Below are 25,532 nucleotides of genomic sequence, written 5' to 3'. Positions count from 1 at the left end.
CTGGTCTTGAACTCCTGACCTCAGGTGATCCATCTACCTTGGCCTCCCAAAGTGCTGGGATTACAGGTGTGAACCCCTGTGCTCAGCCTGTTTTATTTTTCTTAAACAATATTTTTATGAAGAAAAAAGATTGACAATTGTCCTTAAGCTTGTTCTGGGAGTTCTCATTGTATTGTAATATCTGCTAGTTCTCTGACACATAGTCACTTAAATATTAATTGATATATTGAAAGAGCTGCTTTAAATTTTTGTCAGTAATTAAGTGAAAAAGAAATGTACATAGGTTGCTTTTTAAAAAGACCTACATGTACATACACACAAGTTTCTTGATATGACTTTGTGTTTTAGATGTCTAATATTCTTTATACTGTGAATATACTAGCTGCAGTTGAGAGACTTCAATACAAATAAGAGACATACCTTGGAGATATTGCTGGTTCAGTTCCAAGCCACTGCAGAAAAGCAAATATTGCAATAGTGTTATACAAATTTTCTGGTTTTCCAGTACATAAAATGTTATGTTTACAGCCTGGTTCAGTGGCTTGCATCTGTAATCCCAACTACCTGGGAGGCTGGGGCGGAAGGTTAGCTTGAGGCCAAGAGTTTGAGACCAGCTTGGGCAACATAGCAGGACTCCCATCTCTAAAAAGATTTTGTATAGTAGCTGTGCATGGTTGCACACACCTGTAGACCCAGCTACTCAAAAGACTGAGGTGGGAGAATTGAGCCTCAGAGTTTAAGGTTTCAGTAGCTGTGATCACACTACTAGACTCCAGCCTGGGTGATAGAGTAAGACACTGTCTCAGAATTTTATAAAAGTTGTGTTTATACTATACTGTAGTCTGTTAACTGTGTGATGGCATTTTGTCAAAAAAAAAAATGCACACGCCTTCATTGAAAAAATACTTTATTGCTAAAAAATGCTGATGATCATCTATACCTTAGACAAGTTGTAGTCTCATAGCTGGTGAGGGTTTTACTTCAGTGTTGATGGCTGCTGACTGGTTAGGGTAATAGTTGCTGAAGGCTAGGGTGGCTGTGGCAATTTCTGAAAATAAAAGTGTTGAAGTTTGCTGTGTCATTTGACTCTTCCTTTCATGAAAGATTTATCCATAGCTGGCAATGGTGTTTGTTGTCATATTACCTGCAGTAGATCTTCTTTAAAAATTAGAGTCAGTCTTCTCAAACACCACCACTGCTTTATCAATAGGTTTATGTAATATTCTAAATCTTTTGTTGTCATTTCAACAATGTTCACGCCATCACCACTAGGAGGAGATTCTGTCTCAAGAAACCACTTTCTTTGCTCATCCTAAGAGGCATCTGTTCAAGTTTGATCAGGAGAGCCAGATATAGTGACCATGTGCGTGTAATCCCAGCTGAGGACAGGAGGATTGCTTGAGACTAGGAGTTCAGAGTTGTAGTGGTTATGATTGTGCCTATGAATGGCCACTGTGCTTTAGCCTGGGCAACATAACAAGACACTGTCTCTAAAATTAAAACAACAAAAAACATTTGATTATAAGATTGTAGCATTTCAGTCACATTTTCAAGCTCCACTCCTAGTTTTAGTTTTCTTGCTATTTTTACCTTATCTACAGTTATTTCCTCTACTGAGGTCTTGAACCCTTCAAAGTAATTTATTAGGGATGAAATTACCTTCTTCCATACTCATTTTAATGTTGGTATTTTGACCTCTTCTCATGAATCGTGAATGTTCCTAATGGCGTCTAGAATGGTGAATCCTTTCCAGATAGTTTTAAGTTTACTTTGTCCAGATCCATCAGAGAAATCACTTAATTTATGGCAGCTGTAACTTTACAGAGTGTACTCCTGAAATAATAAGACTTGAAAGTTGAAATTATCCCTTGATCCTTGGGCTGTAGAATGGATATTGTGTTAGCAGACATGAAAACAACATTGTCTGCTTGTACGTCTCTGTCAGAGTGCTTGAGTGATCATGTGTATTGTCAGTGAGCAGTAATAATTTGAAAGGAATATTTTTCTAAGTAGTAGGTCTCAACAGTAGGCTTAAAATACTTGGGAAACCTTGCTGTAAACGGATCTGCTCTCATCCAGGCTTTACTTTTCCAGTGGTAGAGCACAGGCAGAGTAGATTTAGCTTAATTCTTCAGGGCCCCAGGATTTTTGGAATAGTAAATGAGCATTGGTTTTAACTTTTTTTTTGAGGCAGCGTCTCATTCTGTCACCCAGGTTGGAGTACAGTGGCACAATCTCAACTCACTGCAACCTCTGTCTCTCAGGTTCAAGTGATTCTCCTGCCTCAGCCTCCTAAGTAGCTAGGACTGCAGGTGTGTACCACCATACCTGGCTAATTTTTTTTTTTTTTAATATGATGGGGTTTCACCATTTTGGCTAGGCTGGTCTTGAACTCCTGACCTCAGGTGATCCACCCACCTCAGCCTCCCAAAGTACTGGGATTACAGGCATGAACCATCACTCCCAGCCTGGTTTTAACTTAAAGTCACCAGCAACATTAGTCCCTAACAAGAATCACCTTGGTCTTTGGAGCCTTGAAGCCAGGCATTGACTTCTCTCTAACTAGAAAAGTTCTAGACAGCATCTTCTTCCAATAAAAGAGTGTTTTATCTATGTTGAAAATCTGTTGTTTGGTGTTGCCACCTTAGCAGCTTTTAAGTGATCTTAGCTAGATCTTCTGAATAACTTGCTGCAGCTTTGCATAAGCACTTGCTGCTTCACCTTGCACTTTTATGTTACGGAGACAGCTTCATTCCTTAAACCTCATGAACCAACCTCTGCTAGCTTTCAGCTTTTCTTCTGCAGCTTCCTAAACTTTCTCAGCTTTTACAGAATTGAAGCCAGTTAGGGCCTTGCTCTGAGTTAGACTTTAGCTTAAGACAATGTTGTGGCTGGTTTGATTTCTATCCAGACCACTCAGACTTTCTGTGTATCAGCAATAAAGTTGTTGTTCTTTCTTATTATTTGTGTGTTCACTGGAGTAGCATTTTTAATGTCCTTTAAGAACTTTTCCATCTGCGTTTATAACTTGGCTAACTGGCGCAAATGGCCTAGCTTTGGGGCTTTCTTCGCTTTGAAATGCCTTTCTCACTAAGCTTAATTATTTCTAGTTTTGGGTTTAAAGTGAGAGACATGTTATACTTCCTTTCACTTGAATTTTTAAGAGATACTGTTGGGTCATTAATTGGCCTAATTTTAATATTGTTGAGTCTCAGGGAATAGGGAGGCCTAAAGAGACAGGACAGAGATGGGTAAAGAAAGTTGGTGGAGCTGTAAGAACACACATAACATTTAACATTTAAGTTTGCCATCTTGTATGGCTAGTTAGCAGCTCCGAAAACAATTACAATAGTAATATCAAAGATCACTGATTACAGCTCACCATAGCAAATATAATAATAATGAAAAAGATTGAAATAGTACAAGAATTACCAACATGCAATACAGAGGCACAGAGTAAACACATGCTGTTGGAAAAACAGCACCAGTAGATTTGTTCAATGTAGGCTTGCCACAGAACGTTAATTTATAAAAAGCATAGTATCAAGCTGGGCATGGTGGTGTGTGCCTATAGTCCCAACTACTCTGGAGGCCAAGGCAGGAAGATTGCTTGAGCCCAGGGATTCAGTGCTTCAGTGAGCTATGATCATGCCTTGTGAATAGCTTTCTGCAAGTAACTCCAACCTGGGCAAAATAGTGGGACCTCATCTCTTTAAAGAAAAAAAAAAAAGCAAAAGTACAGTATCTACAAAGTGCAATAAAACAAGGTATGCCTGCACTTTTCCAGTGAACAGAATGGATTGGAGATCACACACACACGCACCTACCCACCCACCCAAACATCATGCTCTTTATATGGGACCAAACATTTTAACCTTTCTTGTACAGTCTACTTTGAGTACTGTTTTGGTTTGACTTGGGAAACTTAAAACATCCCAAAAGTGGGTGGCTGAAGTGATTAAAATGGTTGGTAAAAATAGCAGCTGAAATTATGAAGGTAATGAAAATGTTGCACTACAACTTTTTGTGGGTGAATACGTTCAATTTCTTAAGTTAGCAAGTATAACCTAATAGACTAGAACCTCCTCCTGTATGTTTCTTGCATGTCTATTGTCAGGCACTTATATACTTAGATGAGAAATTTTATAAATGCTGCAGTATAATAATAGTTTATCTTAATAAAATTGTTGCTGATTGTTTTGTTTAAAATGTTTGAATTTAAAATGTTCACATTTTGAATATCCAAGTGAATTGTTACTTGGAATAAATGCTAAGCAATATTTTTTGCTAAATTCTTATTTGGGGAGCAGGAAGGATGCCTTATCTTAATTTTGAATCAGCTTTGTAAGGAAGATGCAGCTCAAAACATAGGCAATGTTAGTTGCCAGGTTTTTGAACCACTGTCTGGTAAGTTGTCCATTTGGTTTGCTGCAAGCAAGACAGTGCTCATTTGGAATTGCTGTGTTTGGGAGAAGATAATAACTTTAATTTTCAAAAAGAATTAGAGAAAAATAAACAGTAATAAGATGAGATATTTAAATGTAACTGTGACAAGAATCTTTGTAATTACCATTGTTTTATATTGGCAGGGTTTGTGTGACTGCTCTTCTGCTAAAGTAGCTTAGTAAGTAAGCCTTGTCAGTTTGATTCATGCACTACCAAAACCTAGTTAACTTTTACTGAAATTGACTCCTTTTAATAAGCTGGAGGCAGCTCCAGCAACTAGATAGCATTTCTCTTTTCATACTAACGCAGAATAATGTACAGTAGCAGATAAACATTTTTAATCTCATGAAAGCATTAGTTTTCTACTTTTTCTCTTGAAAAACTAATGATTTACCACAGTAGAAATTTTTTCCAGCTTTTTGATGGCAGTGTCAAGAAAGTATGTATTTCATTGATAACGTACAATGCAAATGGACAAAAGCCTTGTAAGAATACTGCAGTTGTGTTTCTCACTTTGTCCATTTCCTTATTTTGCCTGTAGCACAAGTGGAAGTGCTGTCTGCTGCACTACGTGCTTCCAGCCTGGATGCGCATGAAGAGACCATCAGTATAGAAAAGAGAAGTGATTTGCAAGATGAACTGGGTATAAATGAGCTACCAAATTGTAAAATAAGTCAAGATGATTCTGTGCCTTTAATCAGCGATACTGTTGAGGTAACAAACTCAGTAAAGTGTTTACCAAGTGAGAGTAGTTTGAATCAGAAGTCTATTCATTGGGGAATAGTTTTAGCTAATCACTTTTAGTTTGTATGTTCTGTTTGTTGCTGATTTTTTAGCGCTTCCTTGTTTTCATCACATCCTGTCCTTGTGACATTAGTGTCATATGAAATGCCTAGAAAAGTAAATCCCACTCCTGTCTATATGACCATTTGGTAGACTCAATGTTAATGTAGCTCACTGCAGTGAAATAGTCTTACTGGAAACAAAGCCCTTTATCAAGAATAATTAACTCTTCCCTTTTCTTTTTGGAGAGGTGCTTTGTTTCTGATCGGACCATTTCACTGCAGCAAGCAACACAATATTCTGAGCAGAAGATCGGGACTTGAGGCCATGTTGCGGAGGGCCAGTGACATTATCTGGACTCTGGAGTGTGAGGGTGGGTACTGATCCTAGCATCATCTTCACTGTGTACTTGTAGCTGTTCTCTATGATCCTTCCCTAATTTCCTGCTGCATCTCAATCAAGCCAGCATTATTTGGTAACAGTGCTACTTAGCCCTTGTTTTTATAAATGGGGAGAAGGAATACCCCACCACTTGCCAGAATCGCATGGTCACGGATCTGGCTTGAATGAGAAGCTCAGGAAAGAGTGCCTGCACACACACTGGGGATGGCAAGAGGGTTCTTAGAACATTAGTGCGTTTCTGTTTTGATTTCTGTTAGATGGCATGTGGTATAGTTAGAAATCTGTATAATACCACTGCCTTGGATTGAAACCCTGACCATTTATTGGACATTTGAATAGCATTAATATGTCTGCATCTTAGAAGGTTTTTATGTTGTTGTTGTTGTTGCTGTTTTTGGCTGTTAACATATATATAATTTGTGAAATTAGATATTAACAGCCAAGAATAGAGATAGAAGAAAAACTGCATGTGACACTCCATGATCTCTAGAACAATGGACCAAAAGAATCCTCCCAGTACTTATAAATAAGCCAATTTGAGCTATTTGGACTATTTCAAAATTACTTTGAAATATTGTTTTTAATTACTCTCGTTTTTCTGGAATTGGTTTTCATACATTTGGCAACCTATTCATTAAGTTAGATTTAAAGCAGGGAAAGTTCTTAGGTATGTTTATAAGGTTTAAAAACATGAGGAATTTATATGTGTTATTGCTTATGGCAGTCTTGAGAGGTAAGTAACTTAGATAGCTAAAATGAAGATGTACAGACAGGACAGCTCTTTAAGTAGTTATTTTTTCTTAACAGAATATGGACTCCACTCTTCACTATATTCACAACGATTCAGACTTGAGCAACAGTAGCAGCTTTAGCCCTGATGAGGAAAGGAGAACTAAAGTACAAGTAAGTGACCAAAAAAATGTGTTCTTTTGTGTGTCTGTTCCTAATTCCTCTTTTAGAGCCCATTTCTGACCTAATTTGACCTTTCTTTATGATGAATGTTTAAAAAATTATGACTAGTATGTCATATTTTCCATTGAAATAGTAGAGGAACATGTAAGCACAAATCTTCCGTTTCCTACCCCTGTGATCCCATTCTTCCTTCAGAGTGACCATGATCACACACCCTGCTATCTTCCTTCATGTATCTTCATGGGCACATAAATGTACACATGTGCCCCTTTTTGTTATTCAAGACAACTGTGGTCATCCCATCCTACCTAGGTATGTCCTCATGTTCACGTTGCCAATAATTATAAAATACATCTTGATTTCAGAGATGAAAATATAAAAAAAAGGCTTTAAAGCCATTTTAAAGTGCCGTCAGTAACAAGCTGCAGGGAAACTGTGCTCATGGAATCATTGGAATGTGATAGCTGTGCCTTGCCTTGCTCTTTTCTTTTCTCTTCTAACAATGTGACCTGGTGATCTCTCCTGTAAGCACACAGGACTCCCTCACCTTCACAGCAGCACAACACAGTGTTAACGCCACACCTGTTGTCTCCCTCGTATGAAACCATGGGAGATGCTACCTGTTGTAGTTTCACTTTGATGCTATAAGTAGTGCTACATTCACTATGACTGCCTATACTTGTTGTTTGCTTCTAGGACTTTATTATTATTTGAGATGGAGTCTCCCTCTGTCACCCAGGCTGGAGTGCCATGGCGCCATCTCGGCTCACTGCACCCTCCACCTCCTGAATTCAAGCAGTTCTCCTGCCGTAGCCCCCCAAGTACCTGGGACTACAGTCACAAGCCACCCTGCCCAGCTAATTTTTTGTATTTTTAGTAGAAATGGGATTTCGCCATTGGCCAGGCTGTCACGAACTCCTGACCTCAAGTGATCCACCTGCCTTGGCCTCCCAAAGTGCTGTGATTACAGGTGTGAGCCACCACACCTGGCCTGGACTATATTATTATTGTTAGAAGTAGATTTCTCAGGTCAAATGGTATATTTTGTTGTTGTTATTTTTAGAGATGGGGTTTCAGCTCCCTCTGCAGTTTCAGCATCATAGCTCACTGCAGCCTGGAACTCCTGGACTCAAGCAATCGATCTTCTGCCTCAGCTCCCCAATTAGCTGGGACTATAGATGCGCACCACCACATCTAGCCAATTTTTATTGTATTTATTAAAAATGAAATTAATATTCAAAACATAGTGTTTTGAAACATGTTTCTTCCCCCACTTATAGACATATTTTCAGTATTTCAAATCATTATTTTAATGAGTTTATTTCCATTTTCATTTTGTGTATATGGGTAATTAGTTTATGTAGTTCAAAATTCAAGATACTTAAAAGGCATTCAGGGATGTTTCCTTCTCAGTTTTTCTTCTCCACTCATCCATTTTGCTTCCTGAGATACAGCCAGTTTTACCTTTATGTCCTTCCATAGCTATATTATACACACCTAGACAAGATTGCAAATGTGTTCTTCTTTTCTTCACATATATACAAATTGATTAAACATGTGCTCTTCAATTTTGTATAAAAAAATTTTTTTAAATTTTTATCTAAAGAAGCCATGTTTTTAATTTTTGTTTTGAGGCAGAGTCTCACGCTGTCACCCAGTTTGGAGTACAGTGGTACTATCATGGCTCACTGCAGCTTCTACCTCCCTGGGCTCAAGTCATCATCTCACCTCAGCCTCCTGAGTAGCTGGAAGTAGAGGTGTGAGCCACCATGCCTGGCTAACTTTAATTTTTTAGTAGAGACAGGGTCTCACCATGTTGCCCAAGCTGGGCTCAGGTGATCCACTCTCCTTGGCTTCTCAAAGTGCTGGAATTACCGGCATGAGCCACTGTGCCGGGCTGTTTTTTTTTAATGAACATGTTGTAAATTGTGCAGAGCACCTGTTATACTGCATTTGCTGGGTTACAACAAACATTATCATTTCTGCCTACATTTAAAGGTGCTGGTGTTATTTTAATATGTCTTTTTAATTTAGTAATTAATTCTAACTGTCCTTTGAGCTGTTTTCTGTTTTAAGATGTTATCCATTGTTTTCCTCGAGTTGCTTTTATTTGTTCGTATATGTTTCCCTTAACATGGTTTTCATATCTCTTAGTTTATTAGATACCAGAAAATTTGGCATTGGTTTTTCCCATTTGAGATGCTATGTTAAAATCTATATATTTAAAATAGTTTTGCTCAATTTATGTCTAAACTCAAAATGCATCTCAGCTGCTCAGTCACTATAGTTTCTCTTTCTCCATTAGGATGTTGTACCTCAGGCTTTGTTAGATCAGTATTTATCTATGACTGACCCTTCTCGTGCACAGACAGTTGACACTGAAATTGCTAAACACTGTGCATATAGCCTCCCCGGTGTGGCTCTAACACTCGGCAGACAGAATTGGCACTGTCTGAGAGAGACATACGAGACTCTGGCCTCAGACATGCAGGTGAGTAAAGCAGTTAAAGAATTAGCAGAACATGCATGTGGAAAGCACAGTGCTTTGCTTGTCGTAACCGAAAGAATTTGTGTTTGTGTTCTAGCATGTACTTAATGTTATAGGAAATTATGTATGGAAGAGCTTAAGAGTAATAACGGAGTATGTTCTTTTTTGCACTGTCAGAGCCCCACAATTTGGCTTCTTCATTTTTATCTAAAGCATTAGAAATTGTTATCACATTCAACATGCTTAAGTTTCTAACTTAAAATGTGTTATTATCTAGAGTTTATCTGCAGATTAATTGTTGATAATGTAGGATTTAATTTTTCACATAGAAATAGTATTATAAAGGCTTATTTGATTTTCACACTAGATCTCAAAATAGTTATTTAAACTGTAATAGAACTGTAGTGTTATTAGCAAGTATGAAGTTCTGGGCCCTTCGTGCCATGCGCATTGTAGTGCAGATGGAATAATGTCCGTGGTTATTGCTTTCTCCTTGTCCACACACACCACCCTCACCCCCACCCACTTTTGACAGACACAAATTAAACCCTTGCCTCAGGTCATTTTGTCTGGAACTTTGTGACTTTTGTGTGGTACCTCTTCCTAAGCTTGGTGACCTAACCTCCCCTGCTAGGGCTGATTTCTGTGTAACAAAGTTTGCACCTCTTTGAACACACCCATTCTTTCAGTGAAGTTGATTTCTCAGTTATTAAAAAAAAAAAGGAATCTGATAGGCTAATTTGTACTGATATGTCATGACTTTTCCTTAAACTTCTTAGTAATTACTGTAAGGAATCAATGCCATTGACTCAGCAAGTTAGAAGTTGCAAGTAATCTTGATAGGTCATGTTCCTCCTTTGACCTATGAGGATAGGAAAGCTGGGCCCAGGAGAGGTGAATTTATCTGTGTTCACACGCTTCTTAAGTGCTGCATCTGGGCATGGAACCACAAAGGCCTAATTTCCATAGAGTGCTTTGTCCTGTGTATTCGTGTTTTCAGTCTTTATTCCACAGAACTGTAGGGTTCCCATGGGTTAAATCTCTTTGGGCACCTGGGTGACTGATGGCTCAGAGTCTGGAAGGACAGTTTCCTCTCTTTGCTGCCCCTCTCTTCCATCAGAACATCTCTGCCTTCATCTGTTTTATATGTTTAACTAGGGTGTAAAATGTTATTTCAAGAGTGGCTTTTGAGGGGAAGGGAAAGGAAATAAAATGTTTGCTCTGAACTGTTTCTCTTCAGGTAAAGTTTTAAGTTACTGTATAAAAATTTTACAATTAAATGTTATTGTTCTGTTTTGTTTTTCCTAATTCAGGGTTTGGCTGTACAGGAATCTGAAGGGGAACACTGGGGAGGGTACTAGAGAGGCTTTGGTCCATGTGCAGCCTCAGCACATCAGGGGTCCGATGCTCAGAGAACTACAAAAACTATATTCTTAATGATTTCTAAGCATTTTTTTCTTCATAAATGAAAGGACAATATTACATACTATGCAGGGATTTAAGCATTTTCTGTTAAACTTTTTTTGATACATAATTTAGTCATGAATACATAAATATATAATTTACATAATTTAAAATTAGTATATTTTATTACTATTCTGATTTAATTTTTGAGATTAGTAACATTCATATATAAATTAGCCTTCATATATTGCCTAAAGTTTAAAGTACTGAGCACTTTGCATTTAGCTTAGTAATGTGTTTTCATTTCTGCAGTGGAAAGTTCGACGAACTCTAGCATTCTCCATCCACGAGCTTGCAGTTATTCTCGGAGATCAGTTGACAGCTGCAGATCTGGTTCCAATTTTTAATGGATTTTTAAAAGACCTCGATGAAGTCAGGATAGGTGTCCTTAAACACTTGCATGATTTTCTGAAGGTAATTTTAAAATTCTTTTTCATAAATATGCAACAAAATTCTGCTGTAAATCTAAGTCTTATCTTTTGTCACCAAGAGAGGTTCTTGTGTGTTCCTGTGAAAGAAAATATAGCTATAAGCTGATGTCAAGATGTGACTTAAAAAAGAAATAGTCCTATAATTACACTTTCACTTTTAAACAGTATTAGATGATAGTTTACAGACATTTGTACCTTTGTTAGTTTTCAAAATTATCGAATAATGAAATATATGTTAAAAAAATATCATGAACTGTTGTCATCCCTCAGTATATGCAGGGGGATTGGTTCCAGGACCCCCAGGCATACCCAAATCCATGCAATACTCCATTCCTAGGGAACCCACATATAGAAAAAATCTGCCGTCTGTGTACTCATGTTTTGCATCCAGGAATACTGTATTTTCAATCTTCATTTGGTTGGGAAAAAAATTCAAGCATAAGTGGACCCATGCAGTTGAAACCCGTGTTGTTGAAGGTCAACTGTGTATTAAGTTTGGAGACTTTATGTGGTATTTCAGGAGTCTGAGAGTTTACCTTTAGCGCTCACTCCTTTTGTATGGGAGCTCTGGTCTCCAAAGTGAATAGCCCTGATTTTTTACAAGTTGTTTAATCCTGAAGTACTGTTGGTTGTTTTTTAGACTTTAGCCTTGAAATTGACTCTAATAATTCTAAGGCTTGACAGAAATAATTGTAGTCCTCCCTTTTAAAAACATTGAGGCCGGGTGCAGTGGTGTTAGCTGGGCACGGTGGCTCACGCTTGTAATACCAGCACTTTGGGAGGCTGAGGCAAGTGGATCACGAGGTCAGGAGATTAAGACCATCCTGGCCAACATGGGTAAACTCCGTCTCTACTAAAAATGCAAAAAAATTTAGCTGGGTGTGGTGGTACATGCCTGTAATCCCAGCTACTTGGGAGGCTGAGGCACGAGAATTGCTTGAACTCAGGAGGTGATAGTTGCAGTGAGCTGAGATTGCACTTCTGCACTCCAGCCTGGCAACAGAGCAACACTCCATCTCAAAAAAAAAAAAAAAAATCTGGGTGTCACTGGCATTTTTGAGGAGTCCAAACCAGTGGTTTTACAGAATTACCCTCAATTTGAATTTACACACTTTGATTCTGGGTAAACAGGGGTTTTTGTTTTTTGGGTTTTTTTGGCAGACATGTTAACCTGTGTAGGTTGCCATCTGTTTTTCTGAATGTATTACATCAGGGCTAGTGTGGTGTTGGCTCTTCCCATCATTGGTGACAAGAAGGCTGACAACTCCATTATAAAATGACCTTTGACCTTTTGTGGTTAATAGAGAATTGGTGAGGAGATACTTTCTAACTCTGAATATCTTTTTCTACATAGTCCTTCACCAATGTTTTCATATCCAGGCATCTGTACATGGTTTTTGCCTGAATGAGTTGTTAACTGTGTTGGTTGTGAAAGAGTGATTTTCTATTTTCATGATACTATTTTTAAAAATTATTTACCTTTTTTTTTTTTTTTTTTTTTTTTTGAGACAGAGTCTCACTTTGTCGCCAGGCACCAGGCTGGAGTGCAGTGGCACAATCTTGGCTCACTGCAACCTCTGCCTCCCGGGTTCAGGCAATTCTCTTGCCTCAGCCTCTCGAGTAGCTGGGACTACAGGCGCACGCCACCATGCCCAGCTAATTTTTGTATTTTTAGTAGAGACAGGGTTTCACCATGTTGGCCAGGATGGTCTCGATCTCTTGACCTTGTGATCCGCCCGCCTCAGCCTCCCAAAGTGCTGGGATTACAGACTTGAGCCACCGCGCCCGGCCAATTATTTACTTATTTTGAGACAGGGTCTCTATTGCCCAGGCTGGAGTGTAGTGGTGCAATCATGGCTTACTGCAGCCTCCACCTCTCCCAGCTCAGATGATCCTCCTACCTCAGCCTCCTGTATAGCTGGAACCACAGGCATGCCACCACACCCAGCTGAGTTTTGTATTTCTTGTAGAAGCAGGGTTTCACTATGTTGCCCACCCTGGTCTTGAACTCCTGGGCTCAAGTGATGAACTCCTGGGCTCAAGTGATATGCCCCACCTTAGTCACCCAAGGTGCTGGGATTACAGATGTTAGCCACCATACTTGGCCATTCCTTCTGTTTTTATTAAGTAACATTCCCTGTTAAAATAAGCTGTCTTCTCTCCCTCCCCTCTTTCGAAAGTTGTTTTAGCGTGGACTGTGGGATTTTAAAAATTCAACATAATGGAATTTATTTCTCTAAATTGTTTTGAGCATCAAATTTGATTAGTGGGGACTCCTTAAAGCTGCCTCTTGTGTCCTTTGATTTGTCCTTTTATTTTTAAACACATCAGTACTTTCAGTCCCAACTTTCCCTTTCCCTGTCCCAGCCTGGAGTCAGCTATTTCTCCAAGGAACTGTGGCCTTTTTTTAGTGGAGAATGGTCCTTAGAAACTGAGATTCATTTCCTTGCTCAGAGCTCTAAACAAAAAAAAAAAGAAACTGAGATCCAGGCACTGGAAGTGCTCAGCGCTCCTGGGCTGTCATTTCTTTTAGGCCTTTTCAGGAGCTAGGAGGTATGTTTCTTTTTTTTCTTTTTTTTACTAACTTCGTATTGTTATGAACTACATCCAGTTCAACACTGTTTCCTCTCTTTCCTTCATATTATATATATTTTTCTGTTTACTTGTGGTAAAAAGTCGGTTCTTCACAAAGTTAATGTATTATATGTAGTTATTTGCTCAGTTCTAAACATAAATGAAAGAGTTTCAGAATTACTCCACCAATAATAATTATGACATCAGATCAACTACATAATAGTCAGAATTGCCTAAGTCCTTAGAACATCCCGTGAAGAGGTATGGTTAGAGTACTCAGTTCATGCTTTGGCTTTTTTCCCTGTTGATTGTTTTTGATTTGATGTACAGTTAGGTTGATTTGTTTGCATTTATAAACTTACCTTTCAATATTTGTAGAGCAGCTATTGGAATACATTTCTTTATTTTTTTTCTCTCAACAAGTACTGAGTGCCTACTCTGCTGTCGCAGTGCCATACACGGGGCGTACATGTGTGCTTAAGAGCATAACCACTGCCTTAAGCGGGGCCATGGCAGCAAGGATGTCATATGAATAAAGGGGGCGAGTCCTGCAATCAGGCTGTGCCCATGGTACTGTGGAATTTCATGTGGCTCACTGATTGGCACAAGGAACAAAGATTTCCAGACAAAATGATGATTCCTGAAGGCAAATGGAATTATTCAGGGAAAAACAAACTTAATACCAAATTTCAAAACAAATACAGCTACTACATTTTCTCTTCAGAATAATTAACCATATTATTTACAGTCTGTTTTCAAGCACTCTAACAAAAGAAATAATGTCTGTACCTTGTCCCTGTAAATATTTTATTTTGTTACTTTAGCTTCTTCATATTGACAAAAGAAGAGAATATCTGTATCAACTTCAGGAGTTTTTGGTGACAGATAATAGTAGAAATTGGCGCTTTCGAGCTGAACTGGCTGAGTAAGTTCTAACCATTTATTAGATTCTGTTTTGGAGGGGCGTATATTTACTTCATTTTTACCTTTCCTCAGTTCCTTCATTACTTTGTGTAGATTCAGGTTTCTGTGTGGTATTCTAGCCCTTTAACACTTCCTGTAGTACATGTCTTACTGGCAATGAATTTCTTCAGCTTTTTTTTTTTCTTGAAAATGTCTTTAGTTTATCTTTATACTATTTTTATGGTGAAATACACATAGCCAAATTTGCTGTTGATGACATTTAGAACTTTCACAGTGTTGTGCAACTATTTCCACTATCTACTTCTAAAATGTTAATCCTCCTAAAAAGGAAAACCCATGCCCAATAAGCATCTACCATCTGTGGATTTGCCGGTTTTGGACATTTCACGCAGTTAGAATCATATAACATTTGGCCTTTTGTGCTTGGTTTCTTCATTTAACAGTGTTTTCAGTGGTCCTCCATGTTGTAGCCTCTAGCTGAACTTGCCTTCCTTTTTGTGGTTCAGTAATATTCCACTCTGTGGATATACCATATTTGTTTAATGCATTGCATCTGTTGAGGAACATTTAGGTTGGGTGTGTGGTCTTTTGTGAATAGTGCTAGTAGGAACATTATGTACAAGCTTTAATATTTGAAATCATTTTCAGGTCTTTTGAGGTGGATTTGCAAGACCATATGGTAATTCTGTGTATAATTTCTTGAGGAACTGCCAAACTTTTCCACGCAGCTGTATCATTTTACATTCCCATCAGTAATGTATAGGAGTTCCCATTTTCTTTTTTTTTTTGAGACGGAGTTTCGCTCTTGTTACCCAGGCTGGAGTGCAATGGCGCGATCTCGGCTCACTACAACCTCTGCCTCCTGGGTTCAGGCAATTCTCCTGCCTCAGCCTCCTGAGTAGCTGGGATTACAGGCACATGCCACCATGCCCAGCTAATTTTTTGTATTTTTAGTAGAGACGGGGTTTCACCATGTTGACCAGGATGGTCTTGATCTCTCGACCTCGTGATCCACCCGCCTCGGCCTCCCAAAGTGCTGGGATTACAGGCTTGAGCCACCGCGCCCGGCCAGGAGTTCCCATTTTCTACATCCTTCCTAACACCTATTTTCCTGTTACATTTTAAAAATATTTTAATTGACCAAATAATAATTGTGCATATTTACGAGGTACATAATGATGTTGCATACATATCAGATAGTGGTCAGATAAGGGCAGTTATGTTCTGCTGGGTGTGGAACAGCACCTCATTATGGTGTGATTTGCATTTCTCTAATGACTGATGATGTTGAACACTTTTTCATAAGCCTGTCAATCATTTGTATATATTTTGTGGAGAAATGTCTATTCAAGTCTGCCGCTAATTTTTAAATTGGGTTGTTTATCTTGGGTTGTTGAGTTGTAAGAGTTCTTTATATCGTTTGGATTATAGACCTCACCTGCATTTTCAAATGACGTCTTTGCTGAGTATCGAATGTGGGCTAACAGTTTGTCTTTCAGTATAAAGATGCCACTCCACTGAGTTCTGGCTTGCCCACTTCTGACTTGAAATGCACACCTCCCCTTCTGCCATGTAATAAAGGGGTGCGAGTCCATCTAGTCAGGATGAAGCTGGATTTGTGTTTTGTCATTGTTGTAGTTACCTTCAGTGTACTTTGGGCTTCAGTTTTTCTCACTGGGCTGCCACTACTATTGCCATTTGCTGCAGGTAGGAGCTAGGGTACCAGTGGGCTTCTAGTGTGGGTATTCTACCCAGCATTCAGCTGTCCCTTGACCCCTGTATAATGGGTAGGACCTCCTATCTGTGACTCCCTGCAGCTTCTCTTGGAATAAGGAGCATAGTTCTCTCCCCAGCTGCAGTGTCTTTGCTGGGCCCATGGGTTGGACAGGCTTAAGAGCCTCCACCAGCAGCTTAAGCCTTTTGTTTTGCATGAGAAAAAGACTCAGCAGAGTGCCTGATGATTCATTGCTGTCCTGTCAGTCACTTCTGCCTGCTATGGTACATCTCTCCTGTTTCCAGGCTGGAGTGCAGTGGTGTGATCTCGGCTCACCACAACCTCCACCTCCTGGGTTCGAGTGATTCTCCTGCCTCAGCCTCCCAAGTAAGCTGGGACTACAGGCTTGTGCCACCACACCCAGCTAATTTTTGTATTTTTAGTAGAGATGGTATTTGACCTGGCCCTGGCTGTCTTTCTTGAAGCACCCATGAGAGGCAGGTACCCTGTGGAAGTTGGAAGGTTTGCCCAGGAATGTTAGCTCCCTGTGTCGGGCACATCTAGCTTTGTTTGAGCCACCTCACGCTCATGCCGACTCACATGCCATCCACCGCTATCTGGCCCTGGGTATCTGGCTACAATTCGAGTTGATTTCTCCCCACCCTGTTACGTGCCAGCAGGTGCCCTGACCATCTGGGCTCTGCTGAGGGGCAGTTCTCTTTACCCTCTTGAGAAGTTAGGTTATTTGGGTGCCTTGCAACCCACACTCTCTGATGAGCTCAAAAAAAGATCTTGGGGCCGGATGTGGTGGCTCACGCCTGTAATCTCGGCATTTTGGGAAGCCGAGGCGGGCAGATCACCAGGTCAAGGGATTGAAACCATCCTGGTCAACATGGTGAAGCGTTCTCTACTAAAAAATACAAAAATTAGCTGGGCATGGTGGCGCGTGCCTGTAATCCCAGCTACTTGGGAGGCTGAGGCAGGAGAATCGGTTGAACCCAAGAGGCAGAGGTTTCAGGAAGCTGTGATTGCGCCACTGCACTCCAGCCTGGTAACAGAGGGAGACTCCATCTCAAAAAAAAAAAAAAAAAAAAAGATCCTGAAGTTTATATAGCTTTTTCTACTGTAGGGTCATTCTTGGCAGTTTTCTGCATTCTAAGCAGAAACTGATGTCCTGTTTGGAATTTTTATTTTGAACTTTGTCAGAAAAGAAGTGTGTCTCTTTGAGGATGTGTGTTTGTATACACAGGTGCATTTATCATTGCATAGTCTATATTCATGATATTCATGTTACAGTTGACATCTGCTTATTAGAAATGTAAATCATCTTGAACATAAAATCTGAAAGGCAGATGTTTCACATCCAAGATATTTCTTTAAGGGCACCGTTGAAGCTATTCAGGTTAGCCTGGTGAATGTCATGGAAATCTCAGGTCCCCTCAGATGTGATGAGAAAGTCACTGGAAGATGCCCTCCCTCTGATATCCCTAGCAACAGGTACACAGCAGGCTCCCTCCCTCTGCGGGGACTTCTTACTGAGAAACTGATTTATAGATGGAAGCTTCTCAGCACATTCCAAACTATGACCATGGATCAATGTGGGCCATGTTCCAGTTGAACATACTAGGAAATGCTTTGCTCTGTCTCAGTCCCCATGGACACAGAACTCTACAGCTTTTGTTTTCCTTACACTCTAAGGAACTTGAATAGCATGTAAGTGCATTTCCAGATACACAGAGACTAGAGGTAATTCTGTACAGGAGAAGTCTGCTTAATCGCTCCTCTTTGCATGTGTTTGAGACAAATGCTCAGTGTCCAGTATTAAACATTATTTAGATGAGTAAACTGTTTTCGTTTGTCTTGCTGATTTTTAAACGTTGTCTTTTTGTAATTCCTTTTTGTAGACAGCTGATTTTACTTCTAGAGTTATACAGTCCCAGAGATGTTTATGACTATTTACGTCCCATTGCTCTGAATCTGTGTGCAGACAAAGTTTCTTCTGTTCGTTGGATTTCCTACAAGTTGGTATGTATTGAACCTTTAAAATTTTAGATCAGCAAACTAAGATCCTAGAATGGAAGCTGTTCCTAACTTCTCCATGCTCACCCTCTCAGGTCAGCGAGATGGTGAAGAAGCTGCATGCAGCAACACCACCAACATTCGGAGTGGACCTCATCAATGAGCTTGTGGAGAACTTTGGCAGATGTCCCAAGTGGTCTGGTCGGCAAGCTTTTGTCTTTGTCTGCCAGGTAAGCAAGGCCCTAGGCTTACCTGTTTGTGAGTTTTTCTCCAAGAAGAATGTTTCTTCTTTAACTTCCTACCTCTCTCTCACCCTGTTCCTTATTCTTTTATGTATATATATTTTATTGCATTTTACATTCTGGGGTACATGTAAAGAACATGCAGGATTGTTGTATAGGTACATACATGGCAATGTGGTTTGCTGCCTCCATCCCCATCACCTTTATCTAGCATTTCTCCCCATGTTATCCCTCCCCAACTCCCTACCCCCAACTGTCCCTCCCCTAGTGCCCCAACAAGGACCTCAATGTGTGACACTGCCTTCCCTATGTCCATGTGTTCTCACTGTTCAACACCCACCTATGAGTGAGAACATGCGGTGTTTGATTTTCTATTCTTGTGTCAGTTTGCTGAGAATGATGATTTCCAGGTTCATCCATGTCCCTACAAAGGACACGAATTCATTGTTTTTTATGGTTCCATAGTATTCCATGTTGTATATGTGCCACATTTTCCCTGTCCAGTCTATCATCGATGGGCATTTGGGTTGGTCCAAGGCTTTGCTATTGTAAACAGTGCTGCAATGAACATATGTGTGCATGTGTCCTTATAATAGAACGATTTATAATCCTTTGGACATATACCCAGTAATGGCATTTCTGGGTCAAATGGAATTTCTAATTCAAGGTCTTTGAGGAATTGCCACACTGTCTTCCACAATGGTTGAATTAATTTACACTCCTACCAACAGTGTAAAAGTGTTGCTATTTCTCTCCATCCTCTCCCCATCCGTTGTCTCCAGATTTTTTAATGATTGCCTTTCTAACTGGTGTGAGATGGTATCTCAATGTGGTTTTGATTTGCATTTCTCTAATGACCAGTGATGATGAGCATTTTTTCATATGTTTGTTGGCCTTATATATGTCTTCTTTTGAAAAGTGTCTGTTCATATCCTTTGCCCACTTTTGAATGGGTTTGTTTGTTTTTTTTCTTGTAAATCCGTTTTAGTTCTTTGTAGATTCTGGATACAAGTCCTTTGTCAGATGGGTAGATTGCAAAATTTTTTCCCATTCTTTTGGTTGCCAGTTTACTCTAATGATTGTTTCTTTTGCTGTGCAGAAGCTCTGGAGTGTAATTACATCCCATTTGTCTATTTTGGCTTTTGTTGCCAATGCTTTTGGTGTTTTAGTCATGAAGTCCTTGCCTAAGCCTATGCCCTGAATGGTTTTGCCTAGATTTCCTTCTAAGGTTTTTATGGTGTTAGGTCTTATGTTTAAGTCTTTAATCCATCTGGAGTTAATTTTAGTGTAAGGTGTCAGGAAGGGGTCCAGTTTCTGCTTTCTGCACATGGCTAGCCAGTTTTCCCAACACTATTTATTAAACAGGGAATCCTTTCCCCATTGCTTGTTTTTGTCAGGTTTGTCAAAGATCAGATGGTTGTAGACATGTTGTGTTGCCTCCAAGGCCTCTGTTCTGTTCCATTGGTCTATATCTCTGTTTTGGTACCAATACCATGCTGTTTTGATTACTGTAGCCTTGTAGTATCATTTGAAGTCAGGAAGTGTGATGCCTCCAGCTTTGTACTTTCTGCTTAGAATTGACTTGTCTATGCGGGCTTTCTTTTAGTTTCATATGAAGTTTAAGGTGGTGTTTTCCAGTTCGGTGAAGAAGGTCATTGGTAGGTCATTGGTAGCTTGATGGTGATAGCATTGAATCTGTAAATTACTTTGGGTAGTATGGCCAAATTCACGATACTGATTCTTCCTAACCATGAGCATGGAATGTTTCTCCATCTGTTTGTGTCCTCTCTTATTTCATTGAGCAGTGGTTTGTAGTTCTCCTTGAAGAAGTCCTTTACATTCCTTGTTAGTTGTATTCCTATGTATTTTATTCTCTTTGTAGCAATTGTGAATGGCAGTTCATTCTTGATTTGGCTCTCTTTAAGTCTGTTATTGTTGTATAGGAATGCATGTGGTTTTTGCACATTGATTTTGTATCCTGAGACTTTGCTGAAGTTGCTTATCAGTTTCAGGAGATTTTGGGCTGAGACGATAGGGTCTTCTAGATATACAATCATGTCGTCTGCAAATAGAGACAGTTTGACTTCCTCCTTTCCTGTTTGAATACCCATTATTTCTTTTTCTTGCCTGATTGCTCTGGCTAGAACTTCCAATACTGTATTGAACAGGAGTGGTAAGAGAGGGCATCCTTGTATAGTGCCAGATTTCAAAGGGAATGCTTCCAGTTTTTGCCCATTCAGTATGATATTGGCTGTGCGTTTGTCATAAATAGGTTTTATTATTTTGAGATACGTTCTGTTAATACCTATTGACAGTTTTTAGCATAAAGGGCTGTTGAATTGTCGAAAGCCTTCTCTGTACCTATTGAGACAATCATGTGGTTTTTGTCTTTGGTTCTGTTTATGTGGTGAATTACATTTATAGACTTGGGTATATTGAACCAACCTTGCATCCCCGGGATGAAGCCTACTTGATCATGATGGATAAGCTTTTTGATGTCCTGTTGCAATTCATTTGCCAGTATTTTATTGAAGATTTTTGCATCTATGTTCATCATGGATATTGGCCTGAAGTTTTCTTTTCTTGTTGATTCTCTGCCGTGTTTTGGTATCAGGATGATGTTGGTCTCACAAAATGATTTGGGGGAGGATTACCTCTTTTCGGATTGTTTGGAATAGTTTCAGAAGGAGTGGTACCAGTTCTTCTTTGTATGTCTGGTAGAATTCAGCTGTGAACCCATCTGGACCTGGGTTTTTTTTTTGGTTGGTAAGCTATTAATTGCTGCCTCTACTTCTGCCCTTGTCATTGGTCTATTCAAGGTTTTGACTTCTTCCTGGTTTAGGCTTGGGAGGGTGTAAGTGTCCAGGAATTTATCCATTTCTTCTAGGCTTACTGGTTTATGTGTATAGAGTTATTCATAGTAATCTCTGATGGTGGTTTGTATTTCTGTGGAATCTGTGGTGATAGCCCCTTTACCGTTTTTTATTGCTTCTATTTGATTATTCTCTGTTTTCTTTTTTATTAATCTGGCTAGTGGTCTTCTGTTTTGTTGATCTTTTCTGAAAAACCAGCTCCTGGATTTACTGATTTTTTGAAGGGTTTTTTGTGTCTCTATCTCCTTCAGTTCTGGTCTGATCTTACTTATTGCTTATCTTCTGCTAGCTTTTGAGTTTTTTTCATCTTGCTCCTCTAGCTCTTTCAATTTTAATGATAGGGTTTCAATTTTAGATCTTTCCTTGCTTCTCATCTGGGCATTTACTGCTATAAATTTTCCTCTAGACACAGCTTTAAATGTGTCCCAGAGATTCTGGTATGTTTGTTTTCGTTCTCGTTGGTTTTGAAGAACATCTTTATTTCTGCCTTCATTTCATTGTTTATCCAGTCAACATTCAAGAGCCAGTTGTTCAGTTCCCTTGAAGTTGTGCAGTTCTGAGTTAGTATCTGAATTCTGAGTTCTAATTTGATTGCACTGTGGTCTGAGAGACTTGTTTGTTATGATTTCCATTCTTTAGCGTTTGCTGAGGAGTGATTTACTTCCAATTATGTGGGCAGTTTTAGAGTAGGTGTGATTTGGTGCTGAGAAGAATGTATATTCTGTGGATTTGGAGTGGAGAGTTCTGTAAATGTCTGTTAGGTTTGATTGGTCCAGGTCTGAGTTCAAGTCCTGGATATCCTTGTTAATTTTCTGTCTCATTGATCTGTCTAATATTGACAGTGGAGTGTTGAAGTCTCCCAGTAGTATTGTGTGGGAGTCTAAGTCTCTTTGTAGGTCATTAAGAAGCTTGCTTTATGTATCTGGGTGCTCCTGTATTGGGTACATATATATTTAGGATCATTAGTTCTTCTTGTTGCACTGATCCTTTTACCATTATGTAATGTCCTTCTTTGTCTCTTTTGATCTTTGTTGGTTTAAAGTCCATTTTATCAGAGACTAGGATTGCAACTCCTGCTTTTTTTTGTTCTCCATTTGCTTGGTAGATCTTCCTCTATCCCTTTATTTTGAGTCTGTTTGTATCCTTGCATGTGAGATGGGTTTCCCCGATACAGCACACTGATAGGTTTTGACTTTTTATCCAATTTGCCAGTCTGTGTCTTCTGATTGGGGCATTTAGACCATTAACATTTAAGGTTAATATTGTTATGTGTGAATTTAATCCTGTCATTTTGATGCTAGCTGGCTGTTTGGCCTATTAGTCGACGCAGTTTCTTCATTATATCAATGCTCTTTACCATTTGGTCCGTTTTTGGAGTGGCTGGTACTGGTTGTTTCTTTCTACGTTTAGTGCTTCTTTCAGGAGCTCTTGTAAAGCAGGCCTGGTGGTGATGAAATCTCTGAGCAATTGCTTGTTCATAAAGGATTTTATTTCTCCTTCGCTTATGAAGGTTAGTTCGGCTGGATATGAAATTCTAGGTTGAAATTTCTTTAAGGATGTTGAATATTGGCCCCCACTCTCTTCTGGCTTATAGGCTTTCTGCTGAGAGATCCACTGTGAGTCTGTTAGGCTTCACTTTGTGGGTAACCCGACCTTTCTGTCTTGCTGCCTTTTCTTTTTCCTTTATTTCAACCGTGGTGAATCTGAGGATTATGTGCCTTTGGGTTCCTCTTCTTGAGGAATATCTTTGTGGCGTTCTCTTTATTTTCTGGACTTGAATATGGGCCTGCCTTGCTAGGTTGGGGAAGTTCTCCTGGATAATATCCTGAAGAGTGTTTTCCAGCTTGGATTCATTCTCTCCGTCACATTCAGGTACACCTGTCAAATGTAGATTAGGTCTTTTCAGATAATCCCATAATTCTTGGAGGCTTTGTTCCTTTCTTTTTAGTCTTTTTTCTCTAATCTTGCCTTCCCATTTTATTTCATTGAGTTGATCTTCAATTTCTGATATCCTTTCTTCTGCTTGGTCGATTCAGCTATTGAAACTTGTGTATGCTTCTCGAAGTTCTCATGCTGTGTTTTTCAGCTCCATCAATTCATTTATATTCCTCTCTAAGCTGTTTATTCTCATTAGCATTTTGTCAAACCTTTTTTCAAGGTTCTTAGTTTCTTTGCATTGGGTTAGAACATGATCTCTTAGCTCAAACAAGTTTATTACCCACCTTCTGAAGCCTGTTTCTGTCAATTCATCAGACTTACTCTTCATCCAGCCTTGTTCCCTTGCTGGTGAGGAGTTGTGATCCCTTGGAGGAGGAGAGGTGTTGTGGTTTTAGGTATTTTCATCCTTTTTGTGCTGGTTTCTTGCCATCTTTATGGATTTATCTACCTGTGGTCTTTGTGGTTGGTCATTTTCAGATGGGGTCTCTTAGTGGATGTCCTTTTTGTTGCTGATGAAGTTATTTCTTTCTGTTTCTTAGTTTTCCTTCTAACAGTCAGGCCCCCCTGCTGTAGGACTGCTGGAGGTCCACCCCAGACCCTGCTTGCCTGGGAATCACCTGCAACAGCCTCTGCGTTTTCACTGGGAACTACAATCCACAGCTGTTCCTATTCTGTCATCTTGCCCTCTTCCTTATTCTTAAGGAACAGAGCCTTATGGTGGCCTGGCTGTTTATAGGATCATCTGCCTTCATTATTGGACATCTGCTGGCCCCTCTTTGCCAGCCAAGTCCCTTCTAACATGGGCGTGCACCACTCACACCCCACGTGCTTACATACGTGCATGTTACACACCACATACCACATGCCCATGTATGTGCATGTTCTGTACTACACAGACGTGTGCATATGTACATTTCACACTGCACATCCATGCATGCATGTTCCCAACTGCATATTATACATACATACATGTACCACACTACACACATACCGTGCACACATATACCATACCACTGGTTCCACTAGGAGGGTGTCATGTCTGGGACCCAGAGCACAGATTTGAAAATGAAAGTGTGAATGAACACTCTAGGTCTCCGTGGAGCAGTTTAAAAACTGTGTCTGTCCATGTGGGCAGTTAATTAGGTAATTTTTGATTTGAGTTCCCAAGTACCTGGAAGTTTAGTTAAAAAGCAGTACCTAAAATTTGTACCTGCAGTCACTCAAAGCTTTTATTAGCCAGTAGTTGAGTTTTTTACTGCATCGGCAGAGAAGCCTAAAGCAGCTGTTTCTTTTCCCCAGACTGTCATTGAGGATGACTGCCTTCCCATGGACCAGTTTGCTGTGCACCTGATGCCGCATCTCCTCACCTTAGCAAACGACAGGGTTCCTAATGTGCGAGTACTTCTTGCAAAGACGTTAAGACAAACTCTACTAGAAAAAGGTAGGTAGTGGCTCTACTAGAAGCAACGTGTGAGTAGGGAATGATGTCTGTGGACTGTGCTGGATCAACAAATACCAAAGTAGTAGTATTATCTGCTCAAAGAAAATAATCTGGTGGAAGGAAGTATTTTAGTTCTGGTGGTTCTCTCAAGAGGACATGAAAGATTAAAGGGATTTTTAATTAGTCCTCTACTGTTCTAGTAGGAGTGTTTTTATCATGGGCATGTATCATTTTTATAATTTAAAACTTTGTTTGTTTGTTTGAGACAGAGTCTCGAAAAGGAGTGCAGTGGGGCGATCTTGGCTCACTGCAGCCTCTGTCCTCCAGGTTCAAGCGATTCTCCTGCCTCAGCCCCTCCAGTTGCTGGGATCACAGCCACCATGCTTGGCTAATTTCGTATTTTTAGGAGAGATGGGGTTTCACCATGTTGGCCAGGCTGGTCTCGAACTCCTGAGCTTATATGATCTGCCTTCCTTGGCCTCCCAAAGTGCTGGGATTACAGGCATGAGCCACCGCGCCCAGCCTAAAACTTAAGTTTTTAAAATTGGGTATTCTCTTTATGTGCAAATTATTGCCTGGCAGCCTGCCACTTGCACTCTCCAGTATGGGGCTGGACCTGTGTTTGCTCTCCCTTCTGTCCTTAGGCAAGAAACAGATGCCCCATAGTATTTGTTTTGCTGGAAATTATAATCTCTTCAAGATTCAAGGTGGTTTATTTATTTTAACCTACTCCTCCACCCAGAACACCTCATAAGTATAGTTGAATGCGTGAATGAAGCACAGAAAGAAGTTTGTAGTAGATGTCAAAGAATAAGGAGAAATGAATATTGCTTTTTTTTTTTTGTAGTTGGCATTTGGAAGTGTTTTTTCTTTTACTGCTA

At 39.7% G+C, this 25,532-nt stretch overlaps 1 protein-coding gene across 4 annotated transcripts in view; it reads left to right on the top strand.

Annotated features, from left to right (window-relative positions):
- Positions 1–25,532, top strand: part of PPP4R1 (protein phosphatase 4 regulatory subunit 1) — an 85,564-nt gene that overhangs the window by 58,353 nt on the left and 1,679 nt on the right. For all 4 annotated transcript variants that reach the window (XM_039463533.2, XM_039463532.2, XM_074383774.1 and 1 more), the window contains 8 exons: positions 4,988–5,160; positions 6,439–6,534; positions 8,849–9,034; positions 10,748–10,909; positions 14,325–14,425; positions 18,043–18,163; positions 18,253–18,387; positions 24,510–24,651. In XM_039463533.2, the coding sequence (XP_039319467.1) occupies positions 4,988–5,160; positions 6,439–6,534; positions 8,849–9,034; positions 10,748–10,909; positions 14,325–14,425; positions 18,043–18,163; positions 18,253–18,387; positions 24,510–24,651 (1,116 nt within the window). The remainder of the gene's footprint in view (positions 1–4,987; positions 5,161–6,438; positions 6,535–8,848; positions 9,035–10,747; positions 10,910–14,324; positions 14,426–18,042; positions 18,164–18,252; positions 18,388–24,509; positions 24,652–25,532) is intronic.

Source organism: Saimiri boliviensis, chromosome 13, assembly GCF_048565385.1.
Source record: "Saimiri boliviensis isolate mSaiBol1 chromosome 13, mSaiBol1.pri, whole genome shotgun sequence".
NCBI classification, from domain to species: domain Eukaryota; kingdom Metazoa; phylum Chordata; class Mammalia; order Primates; family Cebidae; genus Saimiri; species Saimiri boliviensis.
This window is presented reverse-complemented; position numbering and strand designations above follow the sequence as displayed.